Genomic DNA, 21,596 nt, shown 5'->3' on the forward strand with positions numbered 1-21,596 from the left:
TTGGAAGATCTTCTGAGGCAGGAACACTCCTGAAGCTGTCATCTCCTATGACAGCAATGCTGCCTTCTGGAATCCCTCCTGGAGGATCTGCCTGAGGCTATTTTACAGTTAATCTTTTTATAAGTAGGAGTGCACTCTAAAATAAGGATAAAAGATACAGTATAGTAACCACATAAACCAGTAATATAATCATGTCTTATCATTATCAAATATTTTGTACTATTAAATTGTATATTGCTCTATTTTTGTACAACTGGCAGCACAGTAGGTTTTTTACACCAGCATCACCACAAACATGTGGGCAATGTGTTGCATCACTGCATTAGAACAGCTGCAGTGTCAGCAGGTGACAGGAATTTTCCAGCTCGGTTATCATCTTATAGGAGTATTGTTGTATTCAAATTGTCATTTTGTGCATGTGACGCTGTGTGTGTGTGTGTGTGTGTGTGTGTTTCCCTGTGAGGACCATGCATGAGTCCAGTCTGTGCTCCTAGCTCTCTGTGACCTTTTCTAAACTGCTTTGACCAGCAGTTCTCTAAGTGTGGCCCTGGGCCAGCAGCCTCAGCATTGCCTAGAACCTGTTAGAAATGCATAGTCCCAGGCCAGCCAGTCCTGCTGAATCAGGAACCATGGGCTGGAGCCCAGTGATCTGTGTTTTAAAAAACCCTTGGGAAGGTCAGTGCAGCTCAACTGTGAGAATCACAGCTGTGAGCTGGAGCTAGTGCAGGGCTCTTATGTGGGTGTGCTGGTCAGGTGTGGCCTTGGCTGTGTACTGCCTCTCCTCAGCTGCCTCTATGCACCGCAGTCTGAGCTCAGAGACCCTTATCTTTTCCAGTGTGTAACTTTTCCCTGTAAGCAGGGTTGTGCTGTCTTCCTCATGCCTGTGGAGAGATAAATGGAAGGGTGGATATGGCCACAGCAGCCCAGCTCTCATCCCTTCGGCCTCCTTGTGCTGGGTGAAGTGGTATAAACTGATCTTCCTCTGTCCAGTGGAACTTGTGGGGAGGGTTTGGACCTGTATATTTCTCAGGGCAAAAAGCATCCAATCCTTTTTTCTCTCATGCCCCTGCTTGGGCCAGGAACCTTCATGGCACAGGGGTTCCGAGTGCTTTGGACTGGCACAATGACAGACCTTCAGATAACACCCATATTCCGGCAGGCCTTGGGAATCCCCTGGACCATTTGGTCCTGACCAGGTTACCTGAGAGCAGTTTTTATTTTCTCTTTGTTAACCATTCATCAAGCACCTGCTGGGTGGTTAGGCTACCCCCTGGGGCTCAAATATGTGAAGAAACTCTCCAAGGTCACCCAGGTGCTGAGAGGCCCTTGCAGGCCTGACCTTGGCTTCTTTGTCTGCTTGTGTCTGTGCACTTTCTACCTTTCCAGAGAAGGGACATATTCATTACTACTGCTTCTAATTTTTTGATATGCCACATTTGTTAAATCAAGGATAAATTGTGGTAGGGGAAAAAAAAAAAACCCGCACATGTTGTTAGTAGAACTTGAGAGGAAATTAGTGGTTATTTAATACCACTGTTTTGGGCTCAGGATTGGTGTTTTGGGGCAGGCTGCGTTGCACATGGATGAACATGACAGATGGAGGTTTTGGTGTGCCCTTTGAGCCTTGTCACATCGTCCTGTGTCTTGGCGCTGCTTGAGCTGATGCATAGGGGGGTTCCTGCAGGGTCTCTCTGGTTCTCTCCCTCCTCCTCTTACCTCATATGCTGTCAGGAATCATGGTGACTTCTGTCCTTGGACTTCATGACTCAGGCAGCCTTCCGGCTTTGGGAACAGATGATCTGCTTGATTTTTGGATGCTCCATATGTAACTGTGGCTGTCAGTGGTCAGCTCTGAGGCCACCCTCTGTTCCCTGGGGTGCGAATGTCCCTGCATTTGCCTATATCCTGCCCTAGACCCAGCTGCCGCACTCTGTCCCATACCAGTGGCACTTCCTCCACTTGGCTCCTTTGCCACCCGCCTCTGCTCTGCAGATGTAACCTGGGGGCTGGGAGCCCTCCCAGGAGGTTGCAGCATAGCTTCATCCCAGCACGTTTTAACATTGCAAGCTGCTAGGTCTGCCAGAATTCCTGTGGTAGCACGGAGTTGGGGCATGATTGTTTTGAAACTCTCTGGCATAATTCACTGGTCTCAGCAGAGAGAAGGTGGTGATGGCCCATGCCAGCCAGACTTAATGACTGCCCGTGACAGCCCATGATCAACTGTAGGAGCATCTGTCACCTTGATGATGTTATGCCTGTGAGTGAGTCGAATTTGTCTGTGGGGCCTTTATGACCACCTGGTGGTGTTTCCGACACGAGGAGGGAAGAGACCTTTCCTATAGCCATCGTGTACTGATCCAGCGGCTGTTTGCCTGTGATGTCGGTTTTCCTATTACTTCTCCAAAGCGGAATCTTCTTCTGTTTATTGCTGTGGTTTATGTTAATGGGACGTGAGGTTAGAGTAATGCATGTGCTAAAAAAAGGTCAGTCATTGCGTAAAGACTAGAGGCTGGGGGCAATCTCCCTTTGTAAATGTTAACATAGCTGATGAAACATGCAGACAGGCTGAGAGTTTCCTGGGAGCCAATGTGAAAAGGAAGCCACAATTAGTGACAGGTATCTTATCTGAAAGGAGGGGGAAAAGGCAGAAACTGCAGAGAAAATATGTGGGAAATTATGGAGGGTGTTGACTAAGTTGATGGATTTGTCTTGAGCTAAGACATAGGGCAAATGTTCCTGCCTGTTCACAGGCATAGTGCAATGATTGTTGCAGAGACAGTTGTTTCAGACAAGCTGTTACAGTGTAACCATGTGTTGTAATAAGATCCTCAGTGATGGGAGAGGTGGTCCTGCTCTTTAGGACTATGCTCCAGCTGTTCTGTAGATCTCCATGTGCATGTACACTACTTGCTCACATGTACACCCAAGCACAGAGTGTACTAGTTCTTATGAATGAGCATGGAACTAAAGTCAAATCTGGAACCATCCAAGCTGTGAATACTAGAGAGCTCCATGACCTTGATTTGACTCCTTTTGTTTTGTGGGCTCCATGTTCCCCTTCTGTAAAATGGGATTCCCACCACTTTCCTCTGGGATCTCTGTGAGATTAGAATGAAATGAAGTATTAAAATTCTCAGCACTGCTCAGGAAATACGTGATGAATAGGGAAAGCCTGACTTGCTGTTTCTTGGATTTGAGAGGACAATGAAGTCCTTTTAGTTCTGCAGGCCTGGCTGTTTGTTTTGTGTTTTGATCTTGTACTCTTGCCATCTGATGGGACAGAACCAGTCTGATGAGCTGCAGGGGACGTCCTCTGCTTCCTGAGGGTAAGGACATGAGGAAAGATACTCTGGATGACTTGGATCCTGTGATCCCTTGATTGGAGAACAAGGACCTCAAGGCCTGGGGTTGGAACAAGGGTATATGGCATATGTGCTTCTCTGCTTGGTAGGTGCTGTTTTTCAGGGTGGTTTCCTCTGACAGCTGCCTAACTATTGTATAAACAGTGGTAACAGCTTTTTGTTGAAGTTCCAATGGCAGAATATTTTGCTTCTGTCCATCTTACCTTTACCTTCCCACACGTCACCCAAGGGAGCTGGTTCCTATCGGTGCAGGAATCCTGACACTCTTGAGGTGTAGGCATGGCTTTTGTTAGGAGACCATGGAGTCCATGTGTCTGACCTGGTTCCATGCCAGACTCCTAGGCTACCCCCAGTATCCAGGGAGTGGCCTTGGCACAGCCAGCCCTGAGGATGTCTGCACTGTTTACAGAGTGGCCGCTGTCCTTGAAGAAGGCCTGGTTCGTGTTCCAGCCTTCCGGTGGCCTTCCAGTGGCTATGTGTGGGAGGTGGGCAGGACAGTGCCAGCTGCAACAGCTCAAGAACAGGTGCAGAGAACCCCGTCCATCTGCTGGCACACACACACCGAGTGCTTTTGCTGGTTTCTCATGTTGGAGGAGAGGTCATATCAGAATAGCTTCTGAGTCATAACAGCTTTGGTTCCCTTTGTTTAATTAAAGTGAAGCCAATGGACTGTTTCCATCAAAGGTGACATCAGGAGTCAGGTTACATTGTCTAAGCCTGGAGTTTTCAAACTGGCTTTTGCCAACCGTCCCCTGATACTGTTGTGTGTATGCATGTATGTGTGTGTGTGTTTGTGTCTGTGTTGCATGTGTGTGCATGCAGTGTGTGTGTTATGTGTATGTACATTGGCACCTTGTTCAATAAGGTTTGTTTAACTCTTAAAACCACCCAGAGCAAGCTGTCTTGAGTAATGATCTCAACAAGGACAAATTGTGACTGTTTCGGAAATCTGTGACACGTTTCATTCTTGCCTCTTCCACTGGTGGCCCACGACAGAGTCTCACAAAGCATCTAAGTTATTTTCAGAAGGAATGCCTACCAAGTGGATAAATAGAAACTTCTGGTGAATGAAAAGAACTTACTTTAATGGTACCCTTTTAATTTCATTGCAAATTAAGCAGCAGCAAATTTCAAGCTTTTCATTTGTCAAATATGGGGTTGGATGCTTTGTGAATAGGTGCTGAGAGTCCAGTAATCCAGGACTGTCATTCAGGTAACCTTGAGTTCATGGGCTATGTAGGTCTCTTCTGATGGTCTCTGTCTGTAGTGTCTCTTAGATTTTTATCACAAAAGACTTCATGGAAGTCTCATGCATGAATTTCTGGTCTTCATGGCCTATAAATCCAGGCAATGGATTGGGCAGTGATTATTTTCTACCTGTAGTACCTTTCCACAACATTTCCAGTGGTAAACTTCAGAAACACAAAGCCACTGAGGTACATACCACAGCAAAATCACAGCTATGCAGTTATCACTGTTTTTTGAAAATCACCCACATATGCCCACCTGCGTCTCAGGGTTCACCACTGCCCATGTCAGATTCTGTATGTCTCATTAGGAGTCTTCATGCAAACATATTGAAGTCGCATTGTATCAGCCCAACAACAGGCCTTGTTCTTTAACCTTTGTGATCTTCAGGAAGCAGAGAGGGAAGGCTCAGAGTTCCATTGGGTCAAAGTCCAGCAATTCCATTTTTGTAAGGATAGCCAGATTCCATATCTGTGCCTTTGGCAAAAGTCAAGTGAGTCCCAGAAATGTGAAAAACAACAACAGCAAAAAAAAAAAAAAAAACACCAAAAACAAAACAAAACAAAAAAACCCACAGTGATTACACCTTGACACTCAGTTATTCCAGAATGCTGTTGCAGATAGTCTGCACACACAGTACTGAGGTGTTGAAAGGCACCACAGAAGATCCTTGTTCAAAGGGGACAAGAGGGAAGGGAGGATCCAGGGACACCAAGCAGGCTGGCATTAACAAGGGAAGCCAGATTAGATCTAGGAGGTGGTAACACACATGAGGTTGGGAGACTAGATAGTGGGCAGAGGGGAGGCCAGTCACTGTTCTAACTCAAGTTCCTGGGGAGCACCCATCCTTGCTTGGGTGTGAGCCTCAGGCCCTCAGTCCTGGCTGTTGTGTCCTATGCAGCCTTGGGTCTCTGTCTCATCTCCCAGCCTCATCCCTAAGAACAAGTGCAGGCTGACAGGATGGGCGGGATGCACTGTGGGAGAGGAATGGGGAGAAGAAGAATGAGGTGCATATGACCTGAGAGGTGGGCAGGGAATCTCTGTTCCCAAGATCACTTGCAGCCATTGGTTTGGACACCACCAGCCCCCTTGAGGATGGCCCGGAACAGGCCCCACTCCCGGGACTGGTCTGATGTAGACACATCATCAGTTTATTTCCCAATTCCCTATTTCCTGTCTCCCACTCGGGTCCCAGAGTCCTTTGACTGGGGTCTGAGTCAACATTAAGGTATTGCATGGAGAGCTTGAGGGGTGGGAGTTTAAAACCATAATCTTGAACAGTTCTCAGATTCTTATCTTCTTAATTCTGCATGTCACCCCCTTGAAGGTTTTTCTTCTTTATTTCATGGCACATGTGACTCACCTGATGGATGATGCAAAGTGTGCACTGGTGAAGAGGGGCAAGCCCATAGGTGCATTTTTCAGTTAAACTCACACCTGGTTTTTCAGGTAAAGAAACTATGTGCAGCAAAAGGCAGGTTTGGAAACAAATAGCCAGAGCCTCTCCTTCTTGGCCCCAGAGGACACATCTTTCTTGATGTGGGAGGTACAATCATGTTGCCCTGAAACTCGCCCCATTCCATTATTTCAGGAGAACCAGATTCCACATCTGTGGCTTTGGCAAAAGTCAAGTGACACCCAGAAATTTAAAACAACAATAGCAGCAATAGCAGCAGCAGCAACAGCAACAACAACACAGTAAAACCTCAGAATATGGCCTTATTTGCAATAATTATGGAGGTGAGGTCATTCTGAAATAGGATGGGCCAAAAGCCAATGATTCATGTCCTTATAAAAAGAGGAGAGGACGCATGGAGATGCATGGGGACAAGGCCATATGATGAGGGAGGCAGAGGTCAGAGCTGTGTATCTCTAAGCCAGAGAACTCCAAGGATTGCAACAGCCATGAGAGAGTGGAAAAGGTAGGGGGGATTCTCCCTGCAGCCCTCAAGAGGGAGCATGGCCCCGCCTACACCTTGATTTCAGATTTCCAGGCCTCAGATCCGTGAGAGAATAAATGCCTTGAAGCTGCCCAGTGTGCGGTACTTGTTTACAGCGGCCCTAGGAAGTTTGCAGGGTTGATAGCTCCCTTCACTTCTGTCTTGCTGCTTCATCGTTCCCCATTCATTTCTAGAACTTCTTCTTGGCCCATGGAGTAAAGAGGAAGCTGCTCCAACTGCAGGGCAGTGAGGCGGCCTGAATAGGAACCAGCAATGGCCACCACGAAGTCAGAGAAAGGTCTGGGTGGCCCTTCTGTGGACTGTCCCAATTATTTGCATGGAACACATCTTCAGAACGAGCAGAGAAAGTAGCAAAGGATGTCTGTAGATATGGTTTGAAAGAGGAGCCTTTGGTTATTGGGCAGGGCTGTGAAGTCCACTGCCCCAGGACTTTTGCAGGAAAACAGAGCCTTCCTAGCCTGAGGGTCCCAGGGTCTAAGTCAGGGTGAGCCCAAGGATGGAAAGGGAAGCTTGTTCCTTCCAGGACTCCATGAATGAGTTGGACCCAGGACAACCTGCTGCTCAGAGCCATGCCCATTTTCACAGACAGTTCCAGGAAGGTGCCCAGACCTTTCCCCACCAACCCCTGTTTTCAGCTTTTCCCTGAAGCATCTCACCACCCCCAGGCCATCTTGGCCCAGCAGGCCCAAATCTTTGGGAATGTCCATCCCCGCCCCTTTTAACCACAGGCTAAACTTTGATCCATACTTTTCTTTGATTTCACCATCCCTTCCCACACCTAAAACAACATCCCGTCTTTGGCTGTTTCCAACTTGGAGGGTGGGAGCTGCCTGGATTTCTGGGAAAGGCAGGCCGGTGAGGTTTCCCATAAGCCTGTGCATTTCCTTCAGAAGCCTGTCATCCATGGCCTGCTGGACGCCTTTAGGTCTCAGTTCATTGACACGCCAAGAAACAAGGGGAAACCCTCAACAAATTAGAGAAAGCACACTCAACAGTGCTGAGCCTCCCACACGTGGGTGGTGGGCCCGCTGCCTTTGTAGCTGGTATTTGAAAGCCTGAGGGGTAGGATTCTGCCCTGAAGCTATTGTCCCACCTCTGCAGGTGGGGGAATTATGAGACATCTACAGCAGCCTGTGTGTTAACCCTGGGGTGGTGTTGGCTTACATTCAAGGAGCACAAAGCCTTAGCTAATGATTAAAAACCTGTCCTGGGCTGCAGGCCCCGTCACACCTGCGGTGACTTGTCTGTGCCACCAGGTGTGTGGTGCTCACTTGGTGCTGGATTCCCACTGCCCTGGTTACTAAGTATGCCTGTGGGTTTAGGGTCGGAGCCCTTCTTTGGGCCCTGAGACTCTAATTCTACAGTGAGAGTTGGTGCTGCCAGCCCTTGACCCCCAGGCCCACATTTACCTAGTCCCTTTGTGTGACTGGAGGTCAGTTCAAAGTCACTTCTACTTAAATATTGATGGCCTTCTGCAGATCACTGCAGGTAACCTTTCTCTGATCACTGCAGGTATCCTTTTTCTGAGGGACCCACCAACTGGGTGAATGCACTGGGGCAATCTGATGAGTGGTTTTTTTTTTTTTTTTGATTTTGTTTTTTGCACAGATTGTAGCAATCCCACATTTTAATTTGGAAGGGGCTCTTGAAGGCAGTGGTCCCTTGTGATCTATGGGGAGATAGCAAGCAACTGCTGAAGGGGAAAATCAAATGCTTTTTAATTTTTATTATTATTCGTTTTAAGGTGCTGAAGCTATTATTTGGAGAGAGGGTAGCCTGTGACAGTATAGCATTACAAACCCTGGGTAAGGGGAGGCATTTATTGGCACAGCACTTAAATTACTCTACTCAGCAAGTAGATTATGCATCACACGTGCTGCACCTACCCCCAAGTCCCCATCCATTCCTAGGAGAGGGGGGCTGGTTAGTGTGGGAACTCCTGCCCAGGTTCCTCTCTGCCTATGTGGGCCTTGTTCTCTAGCCTCTTATCTTTACATGTGGGTGTGGGTGACTGATCCATGGTCTCCTATATTCAAAAAAAGCCTCTGTTAAGAGAAGCAGGTGCCTGTGGAAGCTTCCTGGAGTTGCTGAGAGTACCTTTGAGCTGTCTAGGAGGTCACTCCCTCTGTGTTGGCATTGCCACCGCTATCCTGAGTTAGGTGTTTCCCTGCCGGCCGCAGGGCACCTCCATGCTGGAAGTCAGGAGCTGTGGCCTCTCTGTCTTCACGGCCGCTGTCACAGTGGAATTCTCCTAGTGCACTTGTGGCAGATTTGTTTAGAATATGTACTTCCCCTCCAGTATTAGGTAACGCTTTTTGTAAAAAAAGAAAAGAGGTTTCATTTACTGGAAATCATGCCATGTTTGGTGGCTCAATTACACAGAGGGAATAAGGAGTTTCATGTTTAACTACATGGGTACTTTCCAGTTTACTGAAGAGTTTTCTCCACTTGATTAACACTGTTTATCAACGTGGTGACCATGACACTCCTTATCTTGGTTTTCCCCTGGGCCTTGGGCATGAGGGGCAGCTGTGGCCGGCCTGTCATTCCAGAATGAACTGGGCCTGGAGAGCAGGATCAGCTTCCGATAGACAGGGAGGGCCTGGGTTCTGGTCCTATCTACTGTCAGCTTTGTGACTCTGGACTGGGGTGAAATTTTGATCTATATAGCATGCTTGCAAAAGTACTATATAAAATAATAACAACATTCCTGAGCTATTTTGGGGAGATGCTGGGGAAACAACTCATTCTAAAAGCTGGTGAATAAAGAGAAAGAGCCAAGCATTTGTGTCCCCATCCCCACAGTTTTTGTCGTGCTAGACAAGTGCCCTGTCATGCTAGCAAGTGCCCTTCTGTGAGGCCACATCCCGGCTAACCTATTCTTTCTTTCACAAACTTTACCTCAGTGTTTCCAAATGAAGGAAGAGGGAAGGTTTTACTGAAAGAGGAATTCTAGCTATATATATGTTGAAAAGTGATAGAGTTAAAAAATTGACCTTTTCAAAGCCCTCATAACTGAGCCACTGGGGTCTCAGCCCTGATCTTGAATATATTCCACTGTCACAGTAGGGAGGGCATATGCCTCCTCCAGGGAAGAGCATGATGCCCGCTGCCCAAACCTTGCCCCCAATCAATCCAGAATCAGAGCAAACCTCAGAGCCATATGCAGCTGACAAGAAATCAGGGGCCAGAGCAGTCTGTGATATTAAAATACCAGAGGGGTCAGCAGAATCCAGAGCAGGGGAAATTCTAATGAGAATAAATGAGCTTGCTGTTTTACAAATGAATTTGCAAAAAGAGGAGGAAGAATCTATATTGTAAAGGAACTTAAGAGACAAATTAGATAAACATTGTAAAGCTTTATTTGGATTCATTTTTTTTTTAAAGGCAGTGAAAGTAAAACCAAAAAATATATGATGGAGAAGTTTGGACCCTGAAAAATCTTTTATGATATTAAGGAATTATTGTTACAATACAGGTATTTTTAGGGTCCTTATGTATATATAATTATCTCTCTATATCTTGCCTATGTATACTGAGATATTTGTGAATTGAGTGATGTGATGTGTGGTATTAGCTTTAGGATGTCCCAGGGAGGTTGACAGATGTGGTTCATTGGGGTAGTGGGGTCCCTGTGGATGGTGCCTGGGCTCCTGGTCCTGGTATCTGCTTTCCAAGGCTATAGTACAGGATGAAAATGAAGTGCACAGGCCCAGAGTTTTAGATGGACTGGTGACCAGCCTGCAGGGTCCCAGGGAACACTTGCTCTGTTATCCCATAAATGCACACCAGTGCTTCCTGAACACTGCCCTTTCCCTCTCTTGCACAATTCTCTTTCATTTCCTGACAGCTCAACACTTAAGCCAGTGTACCATTTGACTGTTGACCTCTGAAAATACACACATCTCAGTAGCACTGTTAACAATATATCTTTGTGATGAAGTCTGGCTCTGAAAACCTGCTGGGATCTCCTACTATGGGACTCAAATTTTTCTATTTTCTAAAGTGGCAACATTTATCTCATAGAGCCTTTAAAAAAATCATTCTGAATAAAGGGTTGTTTCACAGGAGCCAGGTTAAGTCTTAACTGTTTTCCTTGGGAAAATTCTACACCTCCTTGAACAGAGGGATTCACCTTGAGATGATTTCTCATGGAAAGGAATGAGGCCAAGGCGTAGTTATTCAGGGAGAGCTGATTTTGACTGTGTAGAATGAAGAATTTTGGAAAATTAAGTCCATTTTAAAAATGGACATTGGTGCTATTCAAATAGAAGCTGGCAGTGTTGCCTCAATGGTCATCCCCGGGATGACTGGGATACTGAGGAGGATGATGGCCAGGGATGCTATAAGGGAGAAAGAGTCAGAGTCAGGTGGTAACAAGGTCCTTAGTACAGACCATAGCCAGGCACAAACCTTTTTGAGTCAGTGGATCTTAGATGTAGTCCAGTCCCTGCAGCATCAGCAGAAAACCTGGGAACTCACAGATTCTCTGTTTTCACTCCTGACTTTAATGAGCATTAAGCCAACAGGAAACAGAGTTTGGGCTTCAGTGTATTGTATCACAGAATGAATGGGGTGGTTAGCTTGCTAGTGATTGATGGGAGGCCTAGAAAGGTCACTGGGGTGTGACCTCAATTATTTGGTAATATGGAGGGCAATTTAGAGTTTTATTTCATTTACTAAGCCAAAAAGTCTTGGGTAGAGATGTGGCTTTCATGAATTCTGCAGCCTGGACTCACCTCCTACTTCCCCATTTTACATGTCTGCCTTTGAAGGTGTCTTATGTTGAATTTTACACTCAGAGTCTTGTATTTACCCCCTCCCTCTTAGGGTCTGCTCTCCACATGTGAAAGATGTACTTTTCCATATTCATTCCCGCTACCTGCCTGCTCTTGTGTTTCCAGGGGGCTATGCACATGATAGGTGCTGGAAAATAGTAATTGAAGTTAGCGTTCTACAAATCAGTTTCTCATAGAGGCATCTGTAGATTTTCTGACACCTGAGTTTTTACATAAAACTGGGTGTTACGCCTCTAGGTCAGAGTAGAGCCCCATCCAAGTGACTGGAATTTACTAGAAGAGTTCAAAGCGGCTGGATGCCCTGTTTTCAGTGCTAGTTCTCTTCCCTTTTCAGTATTTTATCAGTTTTTTTCTAATTATTTTTCAATCAGTTTGACTTGCAAGGTTGCTTTTTGCCAGCTTTTTTTTTTTTTTTTTCCAAAGAGAAGGTGATCTTTGAGGTGAGGTTAGGGGACATTTCTGCCACCTCCTTGCTCAGGTTCAGCTGCACATAGTCTCAGCCCTGCTTCCTGCAAGAAGAGAGTAGGGCAAGGGAATGGACAGGGATGGTGGTGCTGTGTCCAGGCCCCCTGTAGTTATTTAGGGAAGCTGGAGATGCTTCTTGTTGTTTGATTGCTCTCCAAATGATCACCACACATCTCAGACCTTAAAGATGGTGTCAGAGTGAGAAAACCATAACAGTACCATGAGGAGGTGACTTAAACAACTGACATTTATTTCTTATAGTCCTCCTGATGGCTGGACATACAAGATCAAGGTGTGAATGGGGTTGGTGTCTTTCGAGGCCATCTCTCCTTTGCTTGTAGATGGCATAGTCCCCGCCTTGTCTTCACAGGGTCATCCTTCTGTGTGTGTCTGTGTTCTAATTTCACCTTTATATTGACATCTGTTGTATTAGATTAGGGTTCACCCCAACTACCCCCATTTAAACACTAATCACCGTGTTAAAGAACCCCATCTCCAAATACAGTCTCAGTCTGAGATTCTGGAGATGAGGGCTTCAGGTTTTGGATGTCTAAAGAATGCATTTCAGCTCTTAACAGGTGGTGGCAAGTGGTCATGGCCTCTAGGTATGTGTGCTGCCTGTCTGTGATTCAGAGAATAATAAGTTATAATCTTGGAATTGTGGTCTTGATCATGGAAAATACTAACTAATGGAATAGATGGTTAGTTTCCCCCACTGACCTGTCCCTCTCTCATTAATCCATTCATGTTATAAATATTTGCCTCTGGTGCCATGTCTGCTATGTGCTGGGGACACAGGTGCAGAGTGGTCTCTGTTGATGGAAAGTGCACTTTAGTGCATCCTGGTGGCGGAGTGCACCTTGCTTCTGAGCACTGACCCAGGGAGAGGATGGGAATGTCATGTGCAGCGAGGGTCGGTCGCTGCCTTCTCCTTGCCGCCTCAGTTTTTGGGATGTTGATTTCATAACCTCCCAGACACTTCCATGTCCCTTTAACTTTGGCCAGACAGTTTCTTTTGGGGATAGGGTGTCAAATATGCTCACATAGAAAAGGGGGTCATGAGCCCTCCACCTTTTGGATATTTCCTGTGCCTCGAGGTGATGTATCTGGATATGGAAGTCACAAGACTTTCTGCAGGAGCTCCTTGGTGATGTGAGCCCAAAGCAAATTGCACCTCCAAGTATTTCCCTAGGACAACCACAGAGATATTGGAAAAATTTAAAATACTCCTCATAGCAACATTCATAAAAGTGAGAAATTGGAGACAAGGTAAGGTTTAGAAATGGGGGGGGGGTATTTTTTTTCCCAGTTGGTTAACTGGATATCCCCCAGCTGTTAAAAATTACATTGTAGAAGGGCTGGGGTTATGGCTCAGTGGTAGAGTGCTTACCTTGCACATGTGAGGAACTGGGTTCGATCCTCAGCACCATATATAAATAAATAAAGGTATTGTGTCCATCTACAACTAAAAAAATTTTTAAAAATTACATTGTAGAAGAAAATAAAATGATATGAACATGGAATAAAGTAAGGGGGATCCATCCTATGTGGATTATGTTGGGTTGTGAAAGAGAGTGTAAGACTGGACTCATCTGAGTCTTTTTGTAGGTGTCTGTTTTCTGAATGTGATGGTGCCCACCTGTAGTCCCAGCAATTCAGGAGCCTGAGGCAGAAGGATAATAAGTTCGAGGCCAGCCTCAGCAACATAGAGAGACCCTGTTTTTTTTTAAAGACTGGGGATGTAGCTGAGCACCCCTATGTTCAATACTCCCCAGTACCAAAAAATAACTAAATAAAAATTTTCTGAAATTTTTTATGACTTATCATAAGAAAGAAAAAAGGGAGCATTTATTTTTAAAAAGCTCCTGTAGTTTCTTAAAGATGGACCACCCAGTACCAGATGGGATCCTAGACTGCAGCTGTGACAGGTGGGGGGAGTTAGAGAGGGTTCCTGACTCTCAAGCAGTGAGCGGGCACCCACAGGAAGGGACAGTTTGGCTGCGTGTTCCCCCTGCAGAAGGCTGTGTCTGTGGTTGTCTCCTGCTCACCTGCAGACAACTCCAGTTGCCCCCCACTCCTTCCATTACTCCCCACAATGCAGGCTGATTTTTTTCTTACTGTTCTCAGATCCAGTTTGTACTCAGCAGCTGGCCTCTCTGAATGTAGAAAAAGGGGTGGGGGGAAAATGTCGTCGATTTCAAGAGGTTCAGGTGTTCTAAGCCTGGGCCTCCCACCCCTCATTCACACCCACACTGAAGCCCCTGAGTGGAGGACACGGTTGTCATTGTTTCACTGTTTTAAACATGTTTGATACTTAGATGGTGAAGTTGCCCTTTGGCAGCACTGAAGGTGACTTTCTGTCCACAGGTATGGGCACAGTGGGGAGGGACAGCTGGCCTTGGGCCCAGGGACCTATCCTGGATGGATGAGGTTTCTGCTGACTAACTAGATGACCTTGACCTGAATGTTTCAGTAAGGAATTGAGTAAAATTATCCTTGTGATTTTTGTTTAAGTCTCTATGTTGCATATGGGGTGTGCTGACACTATTTTGCTGTGTTTAGGTGTGCATGGTACTCCAAGACCTCTCTCCTTTACCTTTTCTGGGTCACCTCTCTGAGTCGGATTATTCTAGGCTGGTCTAAGTAAAGGCTGCCCCGTCTGCAGCAGTGGAATTCATTCACTTTTGGTTCTAAAGTAAAGGACCGACTTTACCCTTCTTGGGACAGGGGAAGGTGTGGGCCTGGCCTGAGATGTGTAATGGTCTCAGTATTCCCTGGGCAGCCCCCTTGTCCGGTTGGGCGGGCCATTCAGGGGTTCATTAGACCTCCCAAGGTCCTGTGACTGCTGCGCTTAGGGACAGGCCAGCTGCAGCTGGAGTCAACCTTTCTGGCAAGGTTTGCCCACATCTGTGGGTCTCCAACCTTCTTGGTGGCTTCACAGCTCCCCTTGGCCCTGTGCGTCATGCAGATAAGATCCTGTGTTTGCCTACCCTGGATAGGGGGGAGGGGCAGTTCCCCTGAGGCCTGCCTGTAGCTGTGCCTGTAGGATTGGCCTCCAGGCTTTTTGCAGGGCCTCTACCAGGATGAGAGGACACTTGAGAGTGAGCTTAGCACAGGCTGCTGACCCCCTCCCACAGTGGAGAGCATTCAGACCTCCGCCCCATTACAAGTGTTCTCTGCCTTCTAAAGAAAGTGGTTCTTTTCCTGCCCTGCTGTATTCTTCAGTGTGGGTGACTAACCTCCTGGCTGGCTACCCCTGGCTGGTCACCACCTGCAGTGGGGGACTCTCCTTTGGGCTCTTTCTTTTCTAATTGACACATAATAATTTTACATATTTAGGGGATTCAGCATGGATGTTTCCATACATGTATATTATGTATAAAGATGAAATCAGGGTAATTAGCACATCTGTCACCTCATACATTATCATTTCTTTGGGGTTAAAAACATTCAAAGTTCTATAATCCAGTTATTTTGAAAGATACATTATTAATGATTATGATCACCTTATTGTGCTATGGAATGCTGAAACTTATTCCTCCTATCCTATTATAATTCTGTACCAGGTTCTTGATGGTGTTTGTGAGAGTTCCAGGTCTCCAAGACCTGTGTGTTCTCTCTCAACATGAAGTCCTCAGGGCCACATGGCCACTCTGGCTGCCACCCTGTGGAATACAGGCACTTCCACGTCACTATGCCTCATTTATAAAATGCAGGAGTTAGACTAAAGCTGACCACCTTATTCCATGAGCTGGGCTGGTGACAGTGGGTGGGGCTGGTGACAACTGTGGAGCCTAGGTCTTGGTACTTGGCTGGCATCATCTCATCTCTGCTGGGTTCCTGTGAAGGCAACAGAATCAGCTCATTTCAAAGAAGTGAAAACTGATGCTTGGAAGAATTGAAAGTCCTCTTGATGTCCCCCAGTCTGTTGAGTGTAGATGGTCATTTAAATCGGGACAGATGGTCCTATTTAGGCTCCCAACCCCCACTGCCCTCTGTGCTTCCTGCCTCAAGGTGGGCAGATGGGGCACTCCATTAGTCCTTATCTTGGGGTGGGGTCCCTTTGCATCTGACCTAGAAGGAGACCACATGTGACTTCCTGTGGACAGGCACTGACTGTGGTGCCCAGTAAGGGGGCACAGAGGAACTGAATGGTGCCCTTCCCATCTCTCTTCCTTTTGTCCTCTTTCTATGTCATGAAATGATTAAGAAAAATAAAAGAACACAGGTGCATATAAAGCATGGTTATAAAATGAACACACACGCATCTCCCTGTCAGTTTCAGGGACAAGACTGACCATGTCATGATCAAGTCCGGTTTAAACAGCTGCAATGGGTACTTCTGACAGCCGAGGACAGAGACAGGCTGGTGTTCTGGGCTGGCTGCCACCCGTTTGCTGCCCTTCCTCTCAGCCCGAAGTGCTAAATGATAGATTAAACCCAGCCTCAGGGAGGTTGGGTGCCCTTTAAAGTCCCCGCTGTCACCAAGATCCGTGCAGAGTGTAGTCCAGCCACAATCTCCCTTTTTGTTTTGGCCTCCAGGAAACACAGAACCGGTTGAGCGCCTATTTCCCTTAGCCAAAGAGCTTTTATGACATAGCCTTTTCTCCTCCCCCACATCGTTGTCTTTGACCCTGGTTTTGTGCATTCATTTGTTGGTTTGTTTTTTTCTATTGATTGTATTGAATTCCTTGATAAGTCACATCAAATTCTGCTTGGAATGAGTGGAACAAAAATGAACTAAAAAAGAAGCAGAGAACAGGAGGGAAGGAAGGAGAGGGGGAGGGAGGCAGGTAGATGCCAAGCACTAGTTGGGCTCTGAGTTTTAGGGGTGAGCACCTGCTTTCCCAAGAACTTGTGGGGTTTTTAATTCCTGGGGGTAAAAAACCCCTGCCATGCCTGTGTGTCTGCACCTGTGGAAGGTGAGTCTACCTGGAGCCTGGGTCTGGGCTGGTCCCCAAAAGGATGCAGCCTGCTCAGCTTCCTGGTCAGACAGCTCTGCTTGGACAGCACTGCTCTTGTTCCACCAGCCCTTGGCAGGTTGGCCTGCAGCCTCCGGCTGCCATCGTCCTTGCCTGTGAGCAAGCATGCGTATTCACCTTGGGGCCGGGCGCACCTGCCTGCTCCTCCTGGCTGCCGTCTCGGAACCTCCACACTTGGAGGGCTCTCCCATTGCCAGGCCTCTCCAGCTGCCTCCCTTGTGCCCAGAGCTGGAAGAGGAGGCTTAGACTTTGACTGAAAGCAGCAGAAGGAGCCATGCAATAGGAGGAGCTGCTTCTGGAAGGAGCAGCAGCCCTGGCCACATAGTCCCTGCTGAGCACAGTGAGTTCCTGCCTGCCAAGAGGTAAAGGTGGTCTGCTGTGCCTTTGAGGACTGCCCTTGCCACCCTTACTGGGAAGTTTATTTTGTGAGAATAGCAAAGGGAAGCTTCAGATTTGATTGTAAATACTCACTTCTCTGTCACTTCCGAGTCCAGTGCTTGTCTCTCCCTCTCCTTGTCTATCGGCCCCAGCTCCCTCATTCCATATGGTTCTAAACCAGTTAGACCTCCTGAACCGGGTGGCAGGATTCTGCAAATCTTGGGTTACAAATACTCATAGACATCATCTCAGTCTGGGCTAGATGTTGTTTCTCATAGTTGAGCTCAGTGGTGAAATAATGTTATTTTAATTTTCCAACTTGAGTTGGGGATAGTTTAATTTCACAATTTCTGTAATCACTACTTGAGTTTAAGAAAAAAAAATCAAGTCTGGTAATTCTGATAATTCTCTCTCTCTCTCTCTCTCTCTCTCTCTCTTTTAGTATCCTCATTATGGAAAGGGGATAAAGGGCCTTACTGACTATATGACTTCTGAAAAATCACTTACCCTCTCTGAGCTTTATTCCTCCCTCTGTTAAAAGCAGGGCCGGAGTCACAGCTACACAGTGGTGACTATTGAGTCTACACTAGACCTCATAATAGTTTGTGGGGGAAATTCATTTCAGGAGCCCAATCCTGCCTAGCACACAAATAAAATGTTTTGATTAGTGGCTAATATTTATTTAGCGCTTATCTTTGGAGCCTTTTATATGTGTTAACTTATTGAATCCTTCCAATAATATTGTTATTCTCTCCTTTCCCAAATGAGGAAACTGAGTTACAGAGAGGGGTGTATACATGCTCAAGGTTAGATAGCTAGTCAAGGAGTGGAGTTGGCTTCCATCCAGGGCATTAAGATGGCAAAGCATGTGTGCATGTCCCCTGTGACCTGTGTGCTGAGGAGTGAAGGAATAAGTAGACAGACAGACACATGATGCTGTTGTTTTTCATCCAAGTGTGGCTGATCATTTCTATTTTATTTTTTCTCCATTTGCTTTGGGAAACAAAGCAGAATGTGCAGAGGTGTCTCACCAGGTCTATGTCATTGTCCCCACCCCCAGTGCTGGGATCTGTGTGTCGCATCACCGAGCCATGAAGTCCTGCTTCCTTGTGGCTTTGGCCACTGCTATGATTCCTTTTCATGGAGCCGTGTATAGTGCAGGCTGTCAGTGCTGGTTGGGCTGCTGGGACAGCACACAGGCCTGGCGACGCTGGGGGAGCTGGCATTCCTCCCATGTTCAGGCCTTGCCCAGGCTCCTAACATGGCATGCACAAAAGGGCTTTCTTTCCCTGCTCTTCCCTAAAAGCCTTCAGGGATGAGTGGAGGCCAGCAGCTGGGTGCTATGTTTTGTCTGCCCCTGCTTCATGGGTGTTGGCTCCTCTGAAGCCTCATTGGCTCTGGGTGAGTGATACCTGTGGGCAGCCTCCTGGATGAGGGATTGAGACTTCTGCTTCATGTTGCTCCTAGAGAAGTGGGATGCTAAGAGGACCACTAATCATCTTGGGGATGACAAGAATAAGCATAAGCAAGAATAGGTTATGATAGCCAGGGTCCATATAGGCACAGGATGCAGAGCTGAGCTCAGTCCATGGAGAAACCCTCCAGTTTGTAGCTCTGCATGGCTACACTCTACCCTTGTGCTTCTGCTCTGCTCAAATGGATACTGAACCTTATCATCTTCGCTGGGCCATGTCTTCCTACACAAGCTGTCAGTTTTATTTATTGCATATCCTCAAGGAGTCATTGCAGTTACCAGTGGAACTTGGATATGTGGACCCAGAGCAACCTGTGCTTTGTGCTGTGGGTGCAAGAGATTTCACATAAGGGATCAGAGTGGCGAGGCAGGACAGGGAATAACTGAGGCACACTGTGATAGGAGGTCAGATCACTAAGGGTCTCCTGGGCCAGGCCACCCTTCATCCTATGGCAATGGGGCGCCTGTGAAGGATGCACCATTTGGAACGCTGTGCTGTGGTATCTGCACCACACAGGTTTTGCGTGCTGCCCCCCAGTCTGCCTTCCACCTGCAGTGTTGCACCCATCCAGGTCCCTGAGTCTATGTGCACCTGCTGTCCCATCTGCAGGAGCAAGCAGCCCATGGCCTCCCCTGAGGCCTGACCTTTCCCCCCTCATAGCAGGGTGCCTCTGAGTCAGGGAAGGTGAGGAACCTTCCCAAACTCACACAGCTCATTTGTGGTGGGGCACAGATAAAAACCCTGGCCCTGAAGCTTCATGTAATAGGATTTTTATCACTTGTTCTGCCAGGTGGTCCTGGTCCCTAGGGCTCTGGATCTATGTCATGTTTGGTCTCTGGGGGGAAACTGTGATGGTCTGAGTCATCGGGAGCTGGAAGACTAATCATGGCTATGTGTTCTGGGCCATCCCTGGGTGGTCGTGCACTGACAACCTCCAGGGTTGGACAGTCTTCCAGGGTTTAGTGAGGTGTCAGAGGGTGGGCATGTGAGCAGCGCAGGTGGGAGCTCAGCCCAGCATTCACCTGTTGTGGGTCCGGGCCTGCTCTCAGTACCTGTATCAGACTTCTCTAGGCTCTGCTTGGTATTTGCAGCCATCAGGACTTGCTACTGTGTCATTCTTGTGTTAAGAGTTTTTTCAAGTATTACTTTTCACAGAAGCCTATAGGAAACAAGGAATACGGTGCTCAGAGATGGTTATTGGAAACCCTGAACATCCAGTGAGATAAGACTGACAACTCTTATTGATCTGGGCACTGCTAGCCTTACGTGTGATAACAGCATCCTGACCTCAAGGTCATATATCAATTTCCCCTACATCCTCAGGAGATATGTCCCTAGACCTCTAGTGGGTGCTTGAAATTTCAGGTAGTACCAAATTCCACATATATGTTTTATTCTATGGGTATACCTGTAATAAAGTCTAAAGTAGACACAGTAAGAATTAATAATGATAGTAAAATAGAACAGTTATAATAACATACTGTAATAAAAATTATGTGATGTGGCCTGTCCTTCAAAATCACTTTCCATACTGTGCTCACCCTTCTTTGATGACGTAAGATGATGCAGTGTCTACCCAGTGAGATGAGGTGAGGGGATTGACACAGGCTTTGTTAACATAGCACTGGGGTACTATGTACAGATTACTTGTATATGAACTCCATGATAACTTGTGGGTGATCTCGTAATTGAAATGGCTAGTGAGCGTGTAGCATATACTATGTGGATATGCTGGACAAAGGATGATTCATGACCTAGCCGTGACAGCATGGGGATTTTAGCATAGTACTCAATGCAGTTTAAAAGTAATTAATTGTTTGTATCTGGAATATCCATATTTTCAGACCATGGTTGTGTACAGGTAATGGAAATAACAGAAAGGAAACCATGGATAAGAGGGGACCTCCAGAGAGGTACCTTTACTATGAAATGTTGGTAATTGTTAGCCTATATTATTTTTTGTGCTTTACAGTAAAATTTGGGGGTGATGGTCTCCTGTGATGTTTTATTATACCTTGTCCCTTAAAAAGTGAAAGTGTTTGCTAATGATACTGGGTATCTTGTTACAGGAACAGGTCTAGGTCTAGATTCAAGGCAATGTAGGATGTTTGAATGAGCCAGGGTTCTGGGGACATGGCCCATACTTTGTTACATTGGGCACCTTGTGCTGTGGGATGAGGGAGTGCTTTGTGCATCCCAATGGTATGGTTGTTGGATTCCTCCAGCCTCCGTGTCCTAGAACTCACCTCTTTAAGCTTGTGGTTTCTAGGCCACATGGTGGAGATGCTCAGCTCTCCATTCTTTGCTTGCATCTGCTTAACACTGAGCAGCGACCTTCCTGGGAAAGGGAGACACTGCACATTTCAATGTGGGTGCATCACAGTAACATACAGCAAAGAGCTAGAGGAAAGTGACAGTGCCTTCATTAGCATCAGGTGGTTCTGGACATTTTGTCTTCATTCCATGAATGTCCTCACAATGGGGACATCATTGCCCCATTCCGCAGATAGACTCATTGAGGCTCCTAAGTGCCCTGGTCCAAGATTCCACAGCTGACAGATGTTAGGATGTATAATCATATTCCGATGAGCCTCATGCTGGATTCTGCTTCTGTCCTGTGAGCTTTTAGAAACTTTGTCAAAATAGTCAAAAATGATGTGGGTGAAAACAAAACCCTGTACCTGCCAGAGTTGGGCAGACTGTCCTGGATGGCAAGCTTGTCTCAGAACTAATCTGCCTCTCAGGAGTAGGGATGTGCAGGAGGCTTCCAGATCTTGCCTCTAGGAAGGTACATGGAATGAGCTGGAGCCCCATCCACCATGGAGGATTGGGAAGTTTCTGTGGGATCTTGTGACTTTACGGGTGGTTTTGTTTCGGAGTGAGTGGTGACTTGTCCTTTACATCCCTCCATGTCTGTGTGTGCAGT

The 21,596-nt window shown here is 46.7% G+C and overlaps 1 protein-coding gene across 8 annotated transcripts in view; it reads left to right on the forward strand.

Annotated features, from left to right (window-relative positions):
- Tns3 (tensin 3) overlaps positions 1–21,596 on the forward strand; it is a 270,335-nt gene that overhangs the window by 93,626 nt on the left and 155,113 nt on the right. Inside the window, exon 1 of one of the 8 annotated variants that reach the window (XM_046451621.2) lies at positions 2,134–2,257. The exons of 6 other annotated variants lie outside the window; for them this stretch is intronic. In XM_046451621.2, the coding sequence (XP_046307577.1) occupies positions 2,213–2,257 (45 nt within the window). In that variant the 5' untranslated portion in view covers positions 2,134–2,212. Of the gene's footprint in view, positions 1–2,133; positions 2,258–16,993; positions 17,180–21,596 lie in introns of those variants that run through there. One more of the 8 variants, XM_046451642.2, reaches the window with a different exon arrangement.

This window comes from Marmota monax, unplaced genomic scaffold (assembly GCF_021218885.2).
Source record: "Marmota monax isolate L192 unplaced genomic scaffold, Marmota_monax_Labrador192_F-V1.1 WCK01_AAM20220418_F8-fsc00342, whole genome shotgun sequence".
NCBI lineage: Eukaryota > Metazoa > Chordata > Mammalia > Rodentia > Sciuridae > Marmota > Marmota monax.